The 21,481-nt window shown below is 47.5% G+C and overlaps 2 protein-coding genes and 1 long non-coding RNA gene across 8 annotated transcripts in view; 2 read left to right on the top strand and 1 right to left on the bottom strand.

Annotated features, from left to right (window-relative positions):
• The window catches only part of LOC102122229 (uncharacterized), a 60,359-nt gene extending 47,459 nt beyond the window's left edge, over positions 1–12,900 (bottom strand). For 2 of the 4 annotated variants that reach the window (XM_073999915.1, XM_073999903.1), the window contains exon 1: positions 12,771–12,900. The gene's annotated coding sequence lies outside the window, so the exon portion shown is untranslated. Of the gene's footprint in view, positions 1–12,190; positions 12,331–12,770 lie in introns of those variants that run through there. The other 2 variants (XM_073999916.1, XM_073999902.1) reach the window with 1 other exon arrangement.
• LOC141407485 (uncharacterized) lies at positions 3,033–12,833 on the top strand. Its single transcript, XR_012416874.1, has 4 exons — positions 3,033–4,621; positions 5,022–5,463; positions 12,100–12,275; positions 12,442–12,833. It is a non-coding gene; the product is annotated as an uncharacterized lncRNA (long non-coding RNA).
• Positions 12,901–13,279: 379 nt separating the features above from the next.
• On the top strand, positions 13,280–15,432 carry LOC102122596 (UPF0488 protein C8orf33). 3 transcript variants are annotated; one of them, XR_010577615.2, is made up of 5 exons: positions 13,280–13,308; positions 13,397–13,708; positions 13,875–14,029; positions 14,109–14,255; positions 14,827–15,432. XR_010577615.2 is itself a non-coding variant. In XM_065519933.2 (5 exons), exons 1-5 carry the CDS (start codon positions 13,303–13,305, stop codon positions 14,964–14,966), a joined length of 690 nt encoding a protein of 229 aa, XP_065376005.1. In that variant the 5' UTR covers positions 13,280–13,302; the 3' UTR covers positions 14,967–15,432. The 3 variants fall into 3 exon arrangements, 1 of the variants encoding a protein (XP_065376005.1); XR_010577616.2 differs by having other exon boundaries at positions 13,875–14,017; XM_065519933.2 differs by having other exon boundaries at positions 13,875–13,959.
• Positions 15,433–21,481: the final 6,049 nt, after the last annotated feature.

Below are 21,481 nucleotides of genomic sequence, written 5' to 3' on the forward strand. Positions count from 1 at the left end.
GTTTTGCTCTGTCGCCCAGGCTGCAACCTCGACCTCCCGGGCTCAAGCGATCCTCCTGCCTCAGCCTCCCGAGTAACTGGGACTACAGGCAACGTGCCACCACACTAAATCTTTTTTAATTTTTTGGGGGGAAGGTCTCTCTCTGTCTCCCAGGCCAGAGTGCGGTGACGCAATTACTGCCCGACTCCTGGGCTCAAGCGGTCCTCCCACCTCAGCCTCCGGAGTAACTGGGACCACAGGCGCCCGTAATTTTTGTATTTTTTTGTAGAGGTGGTGTTTTGCCATGTTTCCCAGGCTGGTCTTGAACTCCTGAGCTCAAGCGATCCACCAGTCTCAGCCTTCCAAAGTGCTGGGATTACAGGTGTCAGCCACCACGCCTGGCCCTAAATATTTTTTTTAAAGTTGGATTTTTCATGGTGCCCAAGGGAAGAGACACTCCTTTCCCTTCACCAAGAGCATTTCTTTTAGAAAACTTTCTAATAGAAAAATCTTTCTTTGCCCTCTTGAGATATATGCAAAATTTTAAAAAAGCTACATAAGCCTCTTGCCAGTTTTATAAACCAGGAATGTCTTTCTTAAGGACTTTAGAGTGATTTCTTTGAAATATAAAGGCCAAGGAAGATATTTCCCCTCCTTGTCTCTGGGAATTTAGCAGGTGGCTGGCTCCAAGTTGTAATTGCCTGCTTGTCATAGAGATATGAGGTTTGTTTTAACTTTGGATAAAGGCAGTTAGCTAACACGGATGGCCGCCCCAATTACCACGTACCTGCCTTCTCCTTTAGAAACACTGTGGCCATTAGGGGCAACTCATGCAGAAGACCCAGGAATCTTCCAGGTATACTCCATGGGATGCCTGTTCCACTCTGGCCCATTGGCACAAGCCGGCCTAAAAAAGGACAGTAGGGTCGGTTCCTCACTTCTCCTGTTGACTGCTATTTCTTTTCTTCCAGCTTTCCTACTCCCTTGATCCCAAACTTACTAGGGGTATTTAGTGAGCACTTACTGTTGCAGTAAAGCTTTAGCCAAGGAGGCCGGGCGCGGTGGCTCAAGCTTGTAATCCCAGCACTTTGGGAGGCTGAGACGGGGGGATCATGAGGTCAGGAGATCGAGACCATCCTGGCTAACACAGTGAAACCCCGTCTCTACTAAAAAAAAAAAAAAACAAAAAAAACACAAAAAACTAGCCGGGCGCGGTTGTGGGCGCCTGTAGTCCCAGCTACTGGGGAGGCTGAGGCAGGAGAATGGCGTAAACCCGGGAGGCTGAGATCTGGCCACTGCAGTCCAGCCTGGGCGACAGAGCGAGACTCCCTCTCAAAAAAAAAAAAAAAAAAAAAAAAAAAAACACTTTAGCAATGGAAGACAAAGAGACCTTTGGAGACCAAAGACAACTTTAAATCGGGTACCTGGGCAGACAGCAGGCTCATGCCCAAAATGGCTGCCGACCCAGACAGAGAAAGCAGGTTTGCTTATTTGTCGCTTGAGGCGTGAAAAACAAGGCAGGATACAAGTTTCAGACAAAGACAGTAAATTATTCAACCTGTGACAATTCTGAGAAAACTTACATTTAGTGATCTTGACCAGTCAACCTTGAAGCTGGACAGAGTTGGGGTAAGGGAAAACAGGAATTACAGAAGTATGCGGGAGTCGGGAGGCCGGAGGTAAGCTTGGAAGGGTGAGATAAGCTTGCAGCTGCACCTTCTTAGAAATGCTGGGTGGGGCTGCTTAAATTTCTTAGCCTATGTGTAGATGCCTACACTAAATGTTAACTAGTACCTATGTTATGTTTATTATTTAAACTTTAATATTACTTATTTTATTTTATTTTCCTTCCACATTACCTCTGCTGTTAGCAGCTTTGAGAAATGCTGCTATAAGATGTGGGACGTCATTAAAGGATTTAAGCAGAGAGAGGCAAGATCAGATTAATGTTTCAGAAAAATATTTACTGTTTTCCAGCTGAAACTAGTACAGTGTAATTTACTTTCTGGTCACAGCACACAGCAGTCACATCCTGGAGGAACTGTACTGCTCTAAGGTCTAGTCTGACCTGTGGTTTAAATGACCTTTAGCAAATTGTCTTTATTACATTTGTACACTGCATTCACCAGTCTGCTCTTCCATGGCGAAGGGGGCAGAACTGTTATTGAGGGTTTTCTACATCCAGTATGTTCATAAGATTTCTACCCTGTGTGAACTTCCAGATGTCAAATAAAGGCTGGATGCTGACTAAAGACCTTCCCACATTGTTTACATGTGTGTAGGGTTGCTCACCAGTAGTATTCCTCTGGGGCTTCATAATGGTTGATCCCAGAGAGAATGCTCTTTCACACTCATTACATTCATAGGGTTTCTCTCCAGTGTTCTGTGATGGCAAAATAGAACTTTGAACAAAGGCCTCTCCACATTTGTTACACTGATAGGGCTTATTTCCAATGTGGGTTCTCTGGTGTTACACAAGATTAGAGCTGTGGTTGAAGGTTTTCCCACACTGTGCCTTCATAGAACTTGTCTTCATAGTGAAATCTATGGTGTTTTCTAAATTGCATTAGTCCTTCTTAAGGCTTACCATGTTCACTACACTACACAATTCCTCTCCACGGTAATTATTTCAGTGCTTATTAAAGGTTGTACTCTGACATTCTGCGTGTTTATGAGATTTCATTAGGATGTGGGCTTTCTGGTGATTGTTAAAATGTGAGTTATCTGAAGCTGTGTCCAGATGAATTACCTTAATAGGTTTTCTCTTTTGTAGGAACATTCAGATATGCTACAGGGTTTGAAGTCAAGCCTAGGAAGCTGTTAACCTTGTTATACTCCTGGCTTTTCTCCCATGGAATGTTTTTATGGATCACTATGACTTATCTTCACATTTACTTGACTAGTACTTAAACATTTTCTTAGTTTTCCTCTACAAAGATTTCCCTGATATTTCTCTAGTAGATTCACAACTTCACAGGCTTTAAAAAAGTTGGGTGCTTAGTCAATATCTCCTTTTTAACACTTACACAACCCACTGTGGTTTCATGCTTTAGGGGTTCCTTTTGGAGAGGCAACTCTTGGTTATCTGCCTCACAACCTGAAACAATACAGCAAGCAGGAAATATGGTATAATAAAAAGACCACAGCTTTTTAATTCTAAAGACCAAGGTTCTACATTTCCTCTTCTCCTTTCCAGACAACTTAGTTCCAAAGGTATAAAGTAAAGCTGAGCAAGGTAGCATCCATACCAGGGCTGGGGGAACCAAAACAGGAAAGAGCAGCAGGGTGGAGGCCATCCATATAGCAAGCCTGGCACAGTGTGTCCAGCCTGAGCAGGCTAAAGATGTCTTCATGGAAGGGCAGAGGCAGAAGGGCAGGAAGCAGAGGTTGCAGTGAGCCAAGATTGCGCCACTGCACTCCAGCCTGCATAACAGAGCAAACCTCTGTCTCAAAACAAACAAAAATCAAAATGATGAAACCCCTATTTGTAAGACTAAAACTATAAAACTCTTAGGAAAAAAAAAGGTATACATTTTTGTGACCTAAAATTCGGCAATAGTTTCTTTTAAGTGACACCACAAACACAAGCAACCAAATAAAAGATAAGTTGGACTTCAAAATGAAAAACTTGTGCTTCAAGAAATACCATCAAGAAAGTGAAAAGACAACTTATAGAATGGAAGAAAATACTTGCAAATGATATATCTGATAAGGGCACAGTATCCAGAATATATAAATAACTCTTACGACTTGTCTAAACGGACTACCATAGGATAAATGGCTTTGACAAAAATTTACTTCTCACAGTTCTGGAGGCTGAAGTCCAAGATCAGAGTGCCAGCTGGCTGTTCTTGGTGAAGGTGACTCCCTGGTTTGCAGATTGTTGTTTTCACACTGCACCTTTGCCTAGCGGAAAGGGGGAGCCTGGGGATCTTCATCCTAATCCTGTCTTGGGCCTCCATCCTCATTACCACATCTGAACCATCTCAGTGGGGACTGGGTTTCAACATAGGCATTTTGTGGTGGACACGAACATTCTGCTGTAGCACGACTCGACAATAAAAAACATCTCAACTGTAAAGGAGGTGGAAAGGCAGAAAGCAAAGGTCAGTGGGGGATTCTCTGAGCGTTTGAAGACGGTGCAGGTATCTATAAGGATCACATGCGGCTTCCCTTGCCTCCTGCTGCGCAAGGGCGGGTGCGTTCAAGGAAGTCCCACTGGGGCTTTTGGGGACCCAGCACATCTCGGGCGAGTGGGTGAGGGTAGAGAGGATGCCTCAGTGTGTCCGGACACCACCGAGACCATAGTCCTCCACGGGCACCTGGAGTGGATCCAGCTGCGTTGAAGTCCAGAAGCACGTGGACTGCCTCAGGACCATGCTTCCCACCCAGGTTGTTTCCTCCCTCTGGGAGCAGGAATGGAGATGAGTCTTGGGGTGTGCGTGGTACCCCTGGCCTGGTGCTGCTGTCAGCTCTGAACCCTCCCCTGCTTTCTCCGGGAATGCACAGTTAGGCTCTTCGCGCCAGTCCCCCTGGTAGGGCTGGCCGTCTGGGACGCTCAGGCGTCCTTCCCTGACCGGCTGCAGGGTCTTTTGTGGCGTTTCTGTCTCCTTCGCTGCTGTGTGATCCATTGTTAACATTGGTAAGTCCACATGGGTCTGCCTCCTCAGAAGAGAGAATTTGACAGAGAGGCATGAAGCATCAGGCAGAGGGAAAGATGGAGGCAAGTTTTAGAGCAGGAGTGAATATTTATTAAAAAGCTTTAGAGCAGGAACAAAAGGAAGTAAAGTACACTTGAAAGAGGGCCAAGTGGGCTACTCAAGAGATCAAATGCATGGTTTGATCCTTGACTTGGGGTTTGATACATTGGCAAGGTTGTGGCGGTCGGGGTGGGGGTGCATCCCTTCTCTGATTCCTCCCTTGGGGTGGGCTGTCCACATGCCAGTGGCCTGCCAGCACTTGGGAGTGGAGGTGGGGCACATGCCCAGTGTGTTTACTGGAGTTGTGCGTATGCTCACTTAAGATGTTTCTTTCCTTACCAGTTGAGTCTTCCAATAAGGTCATCAACCAGTTAAACTCTGCCACGTCACCTCCCAGTGTGCATGCTCCAGCCTGCTTGCCCAGCTCCTAAGATCTTATTGGGAAGCTGCTGATCACCAGCTTCAGGTGTTTTCTATCTGTTGGGGGACTGCCTTTCCCTGGTGCTGGCAGCAACCAATTGTTATTTGAAAGAGACAACAACTGCCTGACTATCCCCTGATGGTCACCTGGTGTTCCTGGTGGGTGGGGTGCTCTCCTGACTGCCTGACTACCTACTGTAACACTATCACCCCCACTGAAGCTCCAGAGATCTTGGGAAGACGTTATCCACTAAGCCTGTTCCCAAGAAGCAAGATTTTGACTTTACTAAGCCCTCCACAATCTGTCAGATACAGTGCTGCATGGATAAATAGCCATGGATGGCTGACCCAGGAAGGTGCTGAGGTGAGCGGGCTCCTGAGAGACAAACATGCTCATGAGAGAACTTTCTGTTCAGTCAGCCTCTGAGCAAGCGCTTCTGTTAAACACAGCAGGCAGGTGTATCAGTCTCTTCTTAGGCCGGGCGCGGTGGCTCACTCCTATAATCCCAGCACTTTGGGGGGCTGAGGTGGGCAGATCATGAGGTCAGGAGATCAAGAACATCCTGGCTAACACGGTGAAACCCCATCTCTACTAAAAATACAAAAAAATTAGCCAGGCGTGGTGGCGGGCATCTGTAGTCCCAGCCACTCGGGAGGGTGAGTCAGGAGAATGGTATGAACCTGGGAGGCGGAGCTTGCAGTGAACCGAGATTGTGCCACTCAACTCCAGCCTGGGCAACAGAGCAAGACTCCATCTCAAAAAAAAAAAAAAAAAAAAAAAAGGAAAAAGAAAGTCTTTTCTTTCATTGCTATATTCTGTCATAACTGAGACTGGGCAATTTATATTTTAAAAAAAGGTTTAATTGACAGTTCCACAGGCTGTACAGGAAGCATGGCTCAGGAGGCCTCAAGAAACTTACAATCATGGCAGAAGGCCAATGGGAGGCAGACACATCTTACATGGCTGGAGAAGGAGGAAGAGAGAGCAAAGGGGGAGGTGCTACACACTTAAACAACCAGATGTTGTGAGAACTCACTATCATGAGAGCAGCAAGGGGGAAATCCACCATCACGATCCAATCACCTCCCACCAGGCCCCTCCTCCAACACTGGGGATTACAACTAGACATGAGATGTGGCTGGGACACAAATCCAAACCATATCACATGGATAGGCTGGGGTTGCCATAAAGACTCTATGGTGAAGGACTAAGAACAATATAGTGCAGCCACCAGCACAGGCCTTCCCAGATGGAGGTGGGGGCTGGGAGGTGAAGAGGAGGGAAGAGAGGGTGAAGGCAATGATGTGTGTGTGTGTCTGTGTGTGTGTGTGTGTCCTGAGGGGCCTGGGAAGATTTCAGGGGAGAGGATTCAGGCAGCTGGCATTACTGAGAGTTCTGATTATGCTCTGTCAGTACTTGCCCTGACAACAATGATATCATTTAGCATTTATTGAGTGCATATTCTGTGCCATTTATTCCCCAGAACAACCTCTTCAGGTGGCATATTAATCATGCTTCTCTAGAGAAGCAGAACCAGCAGAAGCTAGATAGGTAGATGGATATGGAATGGCTCACACAATTACGGAGGCTGAGGAGTTCTATGATCTGTCTGTAGTCTGGAGGCCCAGGAAAGGCAGTGGTGTAATTCAGTCTGAGCCAGAATCCAAAGGCCTAAGAACCAGGGGAGCTGACGGCATAAACCTCGGTCCCAGGGCTGGAGAAAATGAAAGTAGATATCTCAGCTCAGGGTGAGACAGGAATAAAGGGGCAAATTCCTCCTTGTTCCACTTTTTCTATGTCACGTCCTCAACAAATTGGATGACATGCACCCATGTTGGGAAGGGGAATCTACCTCGCTGATTCAAATGCTAATCTCATCCAGCAATGCCCTCACCCAGAAATAATGTTTAATCTGGGCACCCCATGGCTAGTCAACTTGACAGGTAAAGTTAACCATCCCGGTAATTACTATTGTTTTTTCCTACTTCACAGATAAGGGACCTAAATCATATAGAAGCTGAGTAATTTGGCCAAGGTCACACTTCTAATAATTGACCAAACTAGAACTCAGCTAGACTGGTGCCCATGCACTATGATGTACAGACCAGCTGAAAAGTCTAAGACTGTGACTCAAGCTTACAGATCTTGGGCAAGTCCCTTAAGCTCTGAAAATCCATTTCCTTCATTTATAAAATGGAGATGATAACAAAATGTACCTCATCTGCCTCATTTTTTTTTTTAATTTTAATTTTTATTTTTTTTTTGAGACGGAGTCTCGCTCTGTCGCCCAGGCTGGAGTGCAGTGGCCGGATCTCAGCTCACTGCAAGCTCCGCCTCCCGGGTTCACGCCATTCTCCTGCCTCAGCCTCCCGAGTAGCTGGGACTATAGGCGCCCGCCACCTCGCCCGGCTAGTTTTTTGTATTTTTTAGTAGAGACGGGGTTTCACCGTGTTAGCCAGGATGGTCTCGATCTCCTGACCTCGTGATCCGCCCGTCTCGGCCTCCCAAAGTGCTGGGATTACAGGCGTGAGCCACCGTGCCCGGCCTCATCTGCCTCATTAATTAGTTGTAAGGTCAAGGGAACTGTTAATAACTGGACATGAACTAATTTTTGTTAGTGTTATCAGAGCCATATTTGTCAGAAAATGTACCTTTGATAGCTTAGGACTGTCTTTAACTGTTTTAGAAAAGAAGCATATGCTAAAATCTTGCAAAATCCAGTCTAAGTAAATGTGACTGTTACAGGAAGACCATCTCTGGAGTTGGGCCCTTTATAAAGAAGATTTCAGGGCTCTGATACCTGCCTTCTCTTCAGGACATGCACATTCCTGTCCTGCATTTTCACTGATTTTTTGAGATGCTTATAGTCAGGAAAATTTACAGCAGTACCCTTTCCCAAGCATTCTCTTTAACTATGGAAGTATACGGTTATTTTTTTCCTTAATTGATGTCATATTCTTTTTTTCATCTTCCTTCTTGGTATATATTTTCTCATAATATTTCCTAACTTAAAAATTAGATGTTTTTGGCTTTTAATTTCTTGTGTGGTGGTGTCTTTAATGACTTTGTGCTTTTCATTTATTTACTGACATCCATTCTCCTATATTTTATTTTTTTTTTGAGACAGGGTCTCTGTCTTCTAGGCTGGAGTGCAGGGTGGTGCAATCATGGCTTACTGCAACCTTGAACTTCTGGGCTCAAGTGATCCACTTGCCTCTGCCTCCTAAGTAGCTGGGACTACAGGTACACACCACTACGCCCAGCTAGTTTTTAAAAAATTACTTTTTTTTTTTTTTTTTTGAGACGGAGTCTCGCTCTGTCGCCCAGGCGGGAGTGCAGGGTGTGATCTCAGCTCACCACAAGTTCCACCTCCCAGGTTCACACCATTCTCCTGCCTCAGCCTCCTGAGTAGCTGGGACTACAGGTGCCCACCACCATGCCTGGCTAATTTTTTTGTATTTTTTAGTAGAGACGAGGTTTCTCCATGTTAGCCAGGATGGTCTTGATCTCCTGACCTTGTGATCCACCCGCCTAGGCCTCCCAAAGTGCTGGGATTACAGGTGTGAGTCACCGTGCCCGGCCAAATTATTTTAAACTACGAAGACAAGAACCGAGGTCTCACAATAGCCATCAACAAAAGATTCTTGCATTAGTCATGAGGAAAGTAAAAATATTAACTTAAGAATTTTATACATTAAGAATGCATATTAAAATTTCAAGATCAACTACTAAAAGAATAAAAATAGAGCACCTAATTTCCAAACCAGCAGAGAGAGGAACGTGGGAAGAGAGAAAAAATCTATAATTAATCCAAAGTAAAGTGAGAAATGGAAAAAAGTGTGGAAAAACAAAGACAAACAGGATAAAACTAATAAAATATCTATCAGTAGGGCTAAATTTTCCTGTCATGAGGCAAAGATTGCAAGGCTAGATTTAAAAGATCAAGCCATATGGAGATCTTAAAACTTGAGCACAAAGTTTGAAAGTAACAGAATAGAGAAGAGAAAGCTGTTGAAGCTTTGTAACTATCACATGAAATCAACTGCCAAACTAAAAGTTTTACTATAGTTAAAAGAATGTCGTTACATAATTCTGAAACATTCAAATTCACCAGAAAGGTACCAATATTTTAAATTTGCAGAAGAAAAAATCTCTAATATACCTAAAATTATAGAATAGCAAAGAGTAATACACAAATTCACCATCATAGTGGGAGAGTGTTATATGCCTCTCTTACTAATTGATAGACCAGAGAGACAAAAAATAAATTATTACGGGTTAAGAAGTTTTTCCTCTCCTGACACAAAATAGGTGGTGCCTTCTCTAGCACCAACTGAATGTCCAACAATTCAGTTTGATTCTCTTACTGCCTGCCAGAGTGAGCATCAGACCACAGGTTTAAGGGTAAGTCCCACAAGTCTGCCTTCACTTAAGACAACAGTTGCAAAAATAACCTGGGTGGGTACCCAGGTTACCCACACTTCTGTCTGACTTTGCTATAAAGTCAGGTATTCCCCAAAGCCAGCCTCTCTTCCAGATTTAATAATTTGCTAGAATGATTCACAAAACTCAGGAAAATGCTATACTTACCATTACCATTAATGATAAGGGATACAAATGAACAGACAGATTCAGACAGGGCAAGATCCAGAAGGGTCCCAAGCACAAAAGCCCTTGTCTCTGTGGAGGCTGGGCACAGCACTTACTAGGCACATAGATACATGAGCTAACTCAAAAGCTGCCCACTCAGTCATTTTGGAGTTTTTATTGAGGTTTCATTATACAGGCATAATTGTGTCCATTGGCGATTAACTCGATCTCCAGCCCCTTTCCCCTTCCCAGAGGTTGAAGGGTGGGTCAGAACTTCCAAGCTTCTAATCAAGGCTTGATCTTTCTGGTGACCAGCCCCTATCCTAAAGCTATCTAGGGGCTTGCCAAGAGTCACCTCAGAACAAAATATGCTGCTGTCACCCTTATCACTGAGGAAATTCCAAGGGTTTTAGGAGCTCTCTGCCAGGAACCTGGGAAAAAAACCAAACTTTTTCTTAATCTACCATAAGGATATAGATTATTTATGCTCCAATTTGAATGCTGGTGGCAATGAAAAATGACATGTCTGGGAATAATTAACACAATGTGAAAGGTATTCATAGAGAAAGTTATAAAATTGTACTAAAAATATTAAAAAAAAACCCTATGTAAATGAAGAGGTATACCAGGTTCGGGTTAGTCTCATGATTACTAAATATGGAGATTCAATTCCCCCCAAAATGCTCTATAGAATTAATTCAATTCTAACAAAAATCTCAGAGGTTTTTAATAGGAAAAAAAGCTGATTTTAAAAATGTACGTGCTGGTCATGTACAGGAGCAGTGGCTCATGCCTGTAATCCCAGCATTTCGGGAGGCTGAGGCAGATCACTTGAGGTCACGAGTTCGAGACCAGCCTGGCCAACATAGCAAAATCCGGTCTCTACTAAAAATACAAAAATTTGATGGGCATGGTGACGTGCACCCGTAGTCCCAGCTACTTGGGAGGCTGAGTCATGAGAATCACTTGAATCACACAGGTGGAGGTTGCAGTGAGCTGAGCTCATGCCACTGCACTCCAGCCTGGGTGATAGAGTGAGACTTTGTCTCAAAAAAATAAATAGTGAAAAGTATACACAAAGACAAAGGGCCAAGAATAGTCAAGGTGCCTGTCTTTGTTTTTTGCTGCTATAAAAGAATATGTGAGACTGGGCAATTTAAAGAGAAAATAAATTTATTTGGCCCCTGGTTCTGGAGGCTGCAAAGTCCAAGATTGGGGGGCTGCATCTGGTGAAGGCCTTCTTGCTGCATCCTCAGAGGATTGAGGGGCTTAGTGGAGGCAGATTACATGGAAACAGGTATGTATGATTTGTAGGGCATGGGCTGGCTGGACAGTCAGGCAAAGGGTAGTCCATGGCAATTAAGGACCTTGGACTTTATCCAGAGAAAATGGAAGATTTTTAGGCAGCAGGCATGGCCACTGTCATGGTCAGTTTTTGTTTAGAAAGATCACTCTAGCAGCAGGTGGTTCAGGAAAGACAGGAAGGACTGAGACTGGAAGCACAGAGATGAGTGATGAATTCGTTGCAGTTGTTCATGCTGTGGGATGATGTGTGTGGGAGCGTGGGGGTGGGGGTGGCAGTGGAGATTATTTAGGAAATAACTGGATAGGACCTGTTGCCTAGGGAAGAGGAAAGAATCTGGTGTGAGGCCTGTGTTCAGGGAGATGTCTGGGCTGAGGTTTTCTGGAAGAAGCAGTTCTAGACCAGTCAACTGAGACAGAGAAAGGCCCTTTTGGAGCTGGAGTGCACTCCCTACTCAAACCTCCAGTCTCCTGGGACGAAAATGCACACCAAACTGTGCTGGTTTTAAAATGTCTAAAAAGTCTTCCTCCCTTCAAAAGGTGAAGCAACTTCATGAGAGGCTATGATCTAGAACCACCCAGCTACACTGTTGCTAGATTCCTGACCCTCAGAATAGTATGAGATAATATGTGTTGTTTTCAATCAGCTGATTTTTTTTTTTTTTTGAGACGGAGTCTCGCTCTGTTGCCCAGGCTAGAGTGCAGTGACTTGATCTCAGCTCACTGCAAGTTCCGCCTCCCGGGTTCACGCCATTCCTGCCTTAGCCTCCAGAGTAGCCACGACTACAGGTGCACGCTGCCACGCCCGGCTAATTTTTTTGTTTTTTTTTTTAGTAGATACGGGGTTTCACCGTGTTAGCCAGGATGGTCTCTATCCCCTGACCTCGTGATCCGCCCACCTCGGCCTCCCAAAGTGCTGAGATTACAGGCGTGAGCCACCGCGCCCGGCCAATCTGCTGAATTTTGGGGGTAATCTGCCACACTGCAGTAAATAACTACCAGCGATGACCAAACTTTTACCCTTCCAGACCTTGCAGACCAGGCAGCTAACACTTCCCATCCCACGGTCTCAGGAAACACCACTTTCCACTCCTGTGTCCCCGACAGGAATCATCAGACAAGTCGAACTCTCACCTTCTCAAGCAACACAACCCACCCTCCTGGCCTAGCCCGCTCCTGAAGCCTCACTCAGTCTCACCTCAGCCCCTACGCAATTCCTCTCAGTTGTCAGGCCTCCATCGGCGGGGGTCGAGTGTTGTGTGTGACCCCAGGTCTCCAGCAAGGTATAGTGGGAGGGAAGCATCCGGGAGAAGAGAGGTGGATTGGCCTCTCCCTCTCCCCCATACCGCCACCCTCCCTCACGCCCATATCCTGTCCAAGGCTCTTCCCGCGTCTGCTTCTGAAATCCCTCCACATCCCTCCACCCCATGTGCCCTACTCGTTGCACAGGAGCAGAGAGAACCGCAGAACACACGTCTACGATTATGCCACTCTTCAGATTTACATCTTGCAGCAACTTCCCACTGCGTTAGAACGGAAGTAAACCTCCCAACTCACAGACCTCACCCGAGCCCCCACGTCCCGCGTCGCCGGCCTCTCAACCGACGGTGCCCTGATCCTCTCGGAGCGAGCGCCGCGGGCTGCGCCGGGTCCCAGGCCTGCGCCTCTTCCCCATTTCCCAGGGGTCTTTGCCGACCACCCTCCTGCGCCACAGCTGCTCAAGTTCTGTTTACTTGCTTTTCCCTCCCCACCAAAAGGTGAGCCTTGAGAAGACACACCCTTGTGTAGAGCTTTGAACTTTTATCCGGAAAGGTGCCGGGCACATAGTCGGTGCCCGGGAGCACTTGCGAGACCGCCCTGCAGCCTCTTTCCGGATCCCCCAGGCACCCCCGACCCCGGCCTCGCCCCACCCTGCCCTCGCCCCAGCCCCGCCCTGCCCTCGCCCCAGCCCCCGCCCCAGCCCCGCCCCGACCCTGTCTCAGCTTCGCCTGGGCTTCATCCCGCCCCAGCCTCGCCCAGCCCCTCCTCTCCTCTCCCCGCCCGTCCCCTTCCCGCCCCCGCCCCGCCTCGCCTAGCCCCGCCCCAGCCCCGTCCCAGCTTCGCCTGAGCCAGGTCCCAGCCCCGTCCCACCTTCGCCGCGCCCCAGCTTCATCCCGCCCCAGCCTCGCCCCTTCCCCTCAGGGCCCCCGCGCCCCGCCCCGCCCCGCCCCGCCCGCGACCCTGCGGAACCTAGAGTCGCAGGCGCCCTCTTGGAGGACGGAATTCGACGTCGGACTCCGCCTCGCGTAGTTCCGGTGGCGACTGCGGAGCATGGCGGTGAGCGGTGTGGAGAAGACGCGCGGGTGGCTGGGCGTCGCACTGTCGGTGGCCCTCCGTGACCCTCGTGCTGCCCCCCTTTCTCCAGGCCCTAGGACATCTTGCCGGGGAGGCAGCGGCGGCCCCAGGCCCGGGTACTCCCTGCGCGTCCCGCAGACACCGGCTTCCCGGCCTGGTTTCCAGCGTCCGGAATCCCTCCACTGTCTGTCTCTGCCCAGGGCAACCCACGAGCAGTAACGCCGACCCCAGAGCGCACCCGTTAGGCGATGAAGGCAGTGCAGCGTCGAAAAAACAAAAGAATAAGAAGAAAACCCGGAACAGGGCCTCTGTGGCAAATGGAGGCGAGAAGGCCTCAGAGAAACCCGCCCCAGAAGAAGTGCCCCTAAGCGCTGAGGCCCAGGCAAGGGCGGGCGTCAGTCAGGAAGGGTGGAATCCCCTAGTGCGAATCCACGGGCACATGTGATCTGGGGTCCGCAGAGTTAAGGCGGGGAGGGGGATGGGATGGGGCCAGGCGCTGTTTTGTGTCCCAGTGCCCTCTCACAGCCACTTCCCCAAATCCGTCACAGGCGCAGCAGTTGGCCCAGGAATTGGCTTGGTGTGTGGAACAACTGGAGCTTGGCCTCAAGAGGCAGAAACCCACCCCAAAACAGAGTAAGGGACCTTTCTATAGAGTTGGGGAATGTGAAGAGTGGCACCGCCTGGCCTGCAGGTGCTGGCAGAGGTGAAGTTGTTTCCTTTGCGGTGGGGCGGTAGGAGGTCAGTAGTAGAGGTTTTCACTAGTCCTTTGTTTTTATTCGCAGAAGAGCAGGCTATTGGAGCAATCCGAACCCTGCGCAGCAAAAGAACGCCCCTGCCCCGGAAGAGGCAGTTGATGCACTCCTTGTTTGGAGACTATAGGGCTCAGATGGAAGCCGAATGGCGTGAGGCCCTGCGGGCTCTCAGATCTGGTGAGGAGCTAGTAACTGGTTGATTTAGGAAGGCCTAATTTAAGGAGGAAGTGCCTAGGGGGTGAAAGGAAGAAGGCCCAGAGCAACAAGGCTGGTGGGGGAAGGAGATGAGCTCAGGGAAGCCTGAGGGAACAGGGAAAGAGCAAGGATGGACCTGTCTCTCCTTTTCCCAGGACTGAACCTGGGAAGCAGCGGGGAGGTCATGGGAGGAGCGGGAAAGAGTGTGACCCTGTGTTGGTCCTGCTCCTGGCTTGGGGAAAGCTGCGTTATGTTTTTGTGTCTTGGCTCTCTCTACTGGCAACGAAGCCATATCCCATAACAGTTTGAGTGCAATTCCTGGAGCCAGATGAGCTAGGTTCAAATCCTGGATCTACCACATAGTAGTACTAACACCTTTTGCAAACTACTGAACCTCTCTAAATGGGCGGTGATAGTAATATCAACCTTACAAATTTGAGGAATTAGTTAATTTATTCAAAGTGGTTAGAATTGTATGGGCAAACATAACTGTACAGGTAATGTTAGCTGTTGTTATTCAGTTCTCACATACGCTGCTTCTCTCCCCTGACAGCTGCTTATTTAGCCCAGGTGCAGCCTGTAGATGGAGCCACCAGAAAGAAGAGCCGAAGGGTCTGCAGGCCTCGCCCTATAGGGCGAAGCAAAGCCACTCTGGACACTCCTGATGAAGAGTTTCGGTTCAATTTCTTTTAGCTTCTCCCCCGACCTGGAACATTCCCCCTCCCTTGGGGTGGTGTAGGGGTTTGTTTTGAGTGCAGAGCCTTTTCAGGACTTCTGTTGGCAGAGAACCCTGGGGTTGGTCTGTCCCTGGCTGGTCCAAGTATTTAGAGCTGTTGTGAAGGTGTGAGACCATCAGATAGGCAAAAGACCCCATTTGTTTTGTGATGAAATGTTCTCTCTTTCAGAACAGAGAGAGGTGCATTTAGAAAATATACAATAAATTGAAGTGACTGTTTGAAGTATTGTAGAAAGAATATTGTACTCAGTCTTTAGGATTAGATTAAGTGGCTGTTGGTAACAAAGATTAGTGGAGAAGCTATATAATTATACACTGTTTTTCACTTTTGAAAGGAATTCCTGTCAAATGGTTTAGTGCTTAATGCTGTTATGTCACATTGCCCTAGTCTTTATTTTTGATAAAATTGGATAACGAGTGAAAGAGTGTGCTGACCACCTGTGTTAGAGGAAGTACAGAAGACGGCAGGGGTCTGGTTCCCTGGGTCCAGTCCCTTGCCTCGATCCTTTGTCCATGTTGCCTTCATTCCTGAGCAGGTGTCATCCTCAGGGAACCAGCATGGCAGCCACCAGGCATGGCTGTCTTCTCAGGAGGAAGGAGCTTCTTGCCCTAACAGTTCTGGCCTGAGACCTGGATTGAGCCTCGGCATGTTGGAACCGAACTGTCGATTCCCTCCTGGGCAGGGGTTGCCGCGAAGGATTACCGACACGAGATTCACAGCAGAGAGTTATTTATTACTAGCGCGCTAGGGTCCCAAGCTCTAAGTTGGCCCTGGGACCCCGACTGCTTGTTACAGGTTGTTTATATAGGCAAACACAAGTTTAAACACAGCTTATGGCGTGAAATTTAAACAAAGCTTAAGGCACAAAATGATTGGGTCTACCTATGGCCTGAGCAAGGTGTTTTATGCTAATTGGTTAGAGCAGGACCTTATGAGGTTTTTTCCTGGAGTTGTTGATTCCGGGAACTTCGAGGCAGGGTGGGACCCCCGGAGTTGGCAGGGTGGGACCCCATGAGGTTGTTTCCCGGAATTGGCAGGGTGGGACCCTATTAGGGTGGGTCCTTATTGAGGCAGGGTGGGACCCTATCCAGAGCCACCTGGTGTTAATTTTTTTTTCTATATGAGGCCTAGTTTCTAAGTTTTATGAGGCCTAGTTTCATTCCCTCCTCTTTTTGTGTCAGAGGCTCAATCTTGAGCCTCTTCTTTAGTCCTGAGGGTCTGGTATTGTTGGGTCAGAACCATAGCATGTACTATGTTTAATTTATTTTTAATAAGGGTGAGTAAGCGGTTGAGTATGCATGGCCCGAAAGTCAGGATGAGCGTGAGCAGGATGAGGGGTTCTAAGATGGTGGAGATTAGGGTGCTAAGCCAAGGGGATTGGTTGTACCAATTTTTAAACCAATTTTGCTGAGATTCTTTTTCTTTTTTTCTCTTGTTTAATTTTTTTTTTAGTTTTGCCATAGAATCTTTAACTACTCCTGAATGATCTGCATAAAAACAACATTGCTTTTTCAGGGCTGCACAGAGCCCGCCCTCTTTCAGAAAGACAATTTCTAGTCCTTGTTGGTTTTGTAATACAACTTTAGACAGAGAAGTTAAGGACTTTTTAAGTTTTGTAATAGATTGTTTTATGGCTTTAAGGTCTTTATCTATGGCTATTTTAAGTTGTTGCAGATGATGGTTACCATGCACTAGGGCTGCTGTCCCGGTTTCAACTTCAGCCGCTACCCCAATTTTTAACATAACGGCGAGGGTGAGGGAGATAGGTTTTCTCTTTGGTTTAGTATGAGTTTTTTGCTTATACCGGAGATTAAAGGAGTCTCCAGAGTGATAGTATACTCGGGGAACAACTTGTACCAATACGCAATAGTGGGTGCCGCTGCTAAAAACGGCTGTGGATACACAGGGGGTGAGCCCAGTGTTGCAAGCCCACCAGTCCGTCTTGGAGGGGACCAAATAGTGATTGGAGCTGGGTACTGTCAAGGTTACATTACAAAGATGCTGGTGACTAGGGGGCACTCGGCCTATGCAGGTTCCCGACCCAGAAACCTCAGCCAGGGTTAGTTTTCTTTGTTGTTCCCACGCGCATCCAGTAGGGTTGGCGGAGTTAGTGAAATTATTAGTGGAGGCGATGCCTTCATAGTAAGGGGGGCCTGTTGCCAGACATAGCCAGCAAGAGGAGGTAAATTCTGGCTTTGTCTGGTTTAAAGCGAAATAGGAGCCTTTTATGAGATTTAGGAGCCTGTCACCTATTCCCAAGTCAAGGGGCCCGCGGGTGATGTTTTGGGCTGAGGGTGTGTATTTAGAGGAGGTGGAGATTAAGGGCGGGTAAGTGCTTTTAGGAGCTCTTGGTTGGGGCTCTCTCGATGCAGGAACCAGGGGCTTCCCTGTTTCTGATAAAACTTGGTTTGGTCCTACTGCGACAGGGGCTGTGATAGGGTTGACTATTAATTTGATTTGGATAGGGATTTTATACAGTGGCTTTTGGTATAAATATAGGCCCCATGTTAACCCGGATATTCAACGGTTATTAGATTTTGCTGCATTTTTAAACTTGATGCGGACCAGATTGCAAGTTTTTGAATATTGGGTTTTGGTGCAGCGCTGGACAAAGGACATGGTTATGTACCAGGGTTTTGTGGCCCATTTTCATTCTCCATTATTAGTAGTTATACAGGACCAACTAGCGCAAAACAGGGCATTTATTTTTTCACAAGTTTTCCTTATTTCTCCTGTCTTGAATCCGGGACAGGCATAGAACCCGTTCTGGCTTACGGACACCCTTCTAGCCTGTTTTTTCCATTTTTCCCCTTCCATGTTATTTATTTTTGCTATTTTGTCTAGGTTGAAATAGAGGTTAGGGAACCAAGTTCCTATAGGAGCAATTTTTGAGGTTTTGTTTAAGACTTTATGAGTACTAAAATCAGTTACCTGCTAGGTCAGGTTATATGGCCGGTGGGGGTTATTACTGCCAGCAACGCAGGGAAGGAGGGCTAGTAACAAGCAAGGGGCTAGATACGAGAGAGTTTTATCTTGAGCGGGTTCTCGGAGCGTCGGAGTTTCCATGTCTCAGGTGGTGTTGGTCCAGGCGTCCCTGGAGCAGCCTTGGCGTGGGATGCGTGGATTTAAGTGGAGATTCCGTTAACCTTTATGGCTGTGGGCGTGGTCAGGAGAACAATGTAGGGTTCTTTTCACCGAGGCTCTAGTTCTTGAGTGCGATGCCGTTTAACGTAGACAGAGTCTCCCACCTGGAAGGGGTGACTGGTTTGTGGATGTTCTGGTTGGTACAGTTCTGCCAAGGGGGCCCAGATTTGGGCCTGTACTGCTTGGAGTCCTTTTAGCCGGGCCTGTAGGTCAGTCTTAGGATTGGAGGGGGAGAAGGAGTTAAGCAAGGTTGACAAAGGGGGAGGTTCTCCGTAGAGGATTTTATATGGAGTGAGCCCAAAACGGTTAGGCGTATTTTGGGCCTTTAACAGAGCTAAGGATAGGAGGCGTCTTCAATTTTTTAAACCAGTCTTTAAGGTTAATTTAGTAAGGGTTTTTTTTTATTGTTCTATTTATTCTTTTTACCTGTCCTGAGCTCTGGGGTTTATAGGCACAATGTAATTTTTAATTAATCCCCAATATTCTGGCGAGCCCCTGACTTACCTGAGAAATGAAGGCCGGCCCGTTATCTGACTTAATTACCTTGGGAAGTCCGAATCTAGGAAAGATTTTTTCCAAAATTTTTTTGGCTACTATGTATGCCGTTTCTTGCCGGGTGGGGTAGGCTTTTACCTATCCTGAAAAGGTATCTACAAACACCAGTAAGTACTTATATCCAGCATAGTGAGGTTTTACTTCAGTGAAGTCTATTTCCTAATAGACTCCTGGGCGGTTACCACGAGTTCGTTTCCCTTCTGGCACTCGGGTAGCCCCAGCGTTTACCTGCTGACAGACCTTACAGGCAGATGTCACTTGTTCTACAAGGGTACTTGCCTTTGGGATTAGAAAGTCAGTTTTTTCAATCAGTAATTTTAGCTTTCGACTACTTAAGTGTGTCCAGGCATGCATCTGCTGGATTATTGCCAGGGCCTCCTTTTGGGGAAGGACTATTTTTCCTTCTTTTTCCCAGTTTTTAGTGTTTTTGTTTTCTATAGCCCCTATGGCTTTTGCTTTTTCCTGGTTTTCTGGGGTATAAGTATGTTCAATAGTTATATGGCTGGTTTTGTCAGGTTCTGTGGCTAGGGTCAGTACTTCCGCCATGGCAGCTTGCCTGGCCGCTTGGTCAGCCTGTCTATTTCCTACTGCGACTGGATCCTGTCCTTTCTGATGCCCGGGGCAGTGAATTATAGCCACTTCTTGAGGAAGAAAAAGGGCTTTTAATAAGGCAATTATTTTAGCTTTGTTCTTGATTTTCTTTTCTTCTGAGGTTAGGAGACCTCTTTTTTCATAGATACTTCCATGAGTATGAGCCGTTGCAAAGGCATATCGGCTATCAGTATAAATGTTAGCTTTCTTTCCCTTGGACAGCTCTAGGGCCTTGGTTAGTGCTATTAACTCAGCCTTCTGTGCAGACGTGCCAGGAGGTAGTGATTGTGCTTAAATGGTGTTGTGGCCATTTACTACTGCTGCTCCCGCCCTCCGGGTACCTGAGTCAAGGTAACTGCTGCCGTCTGTGTACCAGGTGTGATCCGCGTCTGGGAGTTCTTGGTTTTTAAGGTCTTCCCATGTTCCATGGGTCTTAGCCAGTACTTGCCGACAATCGTGTGGGCTTGGTTGGTCTTCTGGTACCGGCAGCAGCGTAGCAGGGTTTAGGGTGACCGGAGGGCCAAACTGGACGCGGTTCGTGTCCAGTAGGAGGGCCTGGTAGTGGGTTAGGCGTGCGTTGGTTATCCACCGGTCGGGGGGCTGCCGCACTATGGCCTCTAGAGCATGTGGGGTAATAACAGTCAGTGGCTGCCCAAGGGTTAACTTAGCAGAGTCCTTGACCAGCATAGCGGTGGCTGCCATGATACGGAGACACGGGGGCCAGCCGGCCGCCACAGGGTTTAGCTTTTTAGACAGGTATGCTACCGGTCTTTTTCAAGGCCCTAATTTTTGGGTCAAGACCCCTTTGGCAATTCCTTGTTTCTTGTCCAGGAAGAGGGTAAAGGGCTTTGAGGTGTCCGGTAACCCAAGGGCCGGGGCAGACAAGAGTGCTTGTTTTTGTGCCTTAAAAGCCAATTGATGCTCTGTCTGCCAGGTGAAAGGGGTGCTTTCCTTGGTGAGTGCATAAAGGGGGGTGGCCAGTTTAGCAAAACCGGGTATCCACAAGCGACAGAACCCAGCAGTTCCCAAGAATTCACGTACCTCCCTGGGATTTTGTGGTGGTGGAAGGCGAGCCACTGTCTCTATGCGCTCAGGGGTGAGCCACCTTTTCCCTTTACTCAAGATATACCCCAGATATGTTACCTTGGTCTGACAGAGCTGTGCCTTCTTGGCGGATGCCCGGTATTCTTTTTTACCCAGTGCCTGGAGTAGATGCCTAGTACCTTGTATACAGATTTCCTTTGTAGGAGCAGCCAAGAGGAGGTCATTTACATACTGGAGTAGAGTTACGTCTGGATTTTGGGTCCGGAAGTCGGTCAGGTCTTGATGAAGAGCCTCATCGAAGAGAGTGGGAGAGTTCTTGAATTTTTGGGGAAGCCGGGTCCAGGTCAATTGGCCCGAAATTCCTTTCTCAGGATTCTTCCACTTAAAGGCAAAGAGTTTTTGGCTTTGGGGGGCCAGAGGTAAACAGAAGAAAGCATTTTTTAAATTTAATACCGTATACCAGTTATAGCCTGGTTTTAAGGTGCTGAGTAAGTTGTAAGGATTGGGGACCGTGGGATGGATGTCCATGGTTCTTTTGTTAATTTCTTTCAAGTCTTGGACAGGCCTGTAATCCTGAGTACCAGGCTTTTTTACTGGCAGAAGAGGAGTGTTCCAGGGCGAGCGACAAGGTTGCAACACTCCGAGTTCTAGAAATTTGTTAATGTGCTGCCGAATTCCTATATGAGCCTCTTGGCTCATGGGATATTGCTTGATAGACACGGGCACCGCCGTGGGCTTTAGATTAATTATGATTGGGGCTTGATACTTAGCTAGCCCGAGTTCTCCTGTTTCCGCCCAAGCTTGGGGAAAATCTTGCAACCAAATATCAGGGAGGCTAGTGATGACTGGAGCGTTGAAAAGCCGATGCTCATCTTGCAGAGACACAGTTAAGATTTGGATGGGCTGACCGTCCCGATTTAATACCTGGGCCCCTGTCTCGGAGAAATGGATTTGGGCTCCGAGCTTGGTCAGAAGATCTCGCCCTAGGAGGGGGTAGGGGCATTCAGGTACCACTAAGAAGGAATGCGTTACTATTTCTTGTCCAAGATTAACTGTCCGGTGGTTAGTCCACTTGTGCAATTTTCCCCCTGTTGCCCCCTGGACCCAGGATGTGTGGGAAGACAGGGGCCCGTCTGC

The sequence above is a fragment of the Macaca fascicularis genome, chromosome 8 (genome assembly GCF_037993035.2).
Source record: "Macaca fascicularis isolate 582-1 chromosome 8, T2T-MFA8v1.1".
In the NCBI taxonomy this organism is placed as follows: domain Eukaryota; kingdom Metazoa; phylum Chordata; class Mammalia; order Primates; family Cercopithecidae; genus Macaca; species Macaca fascicularis.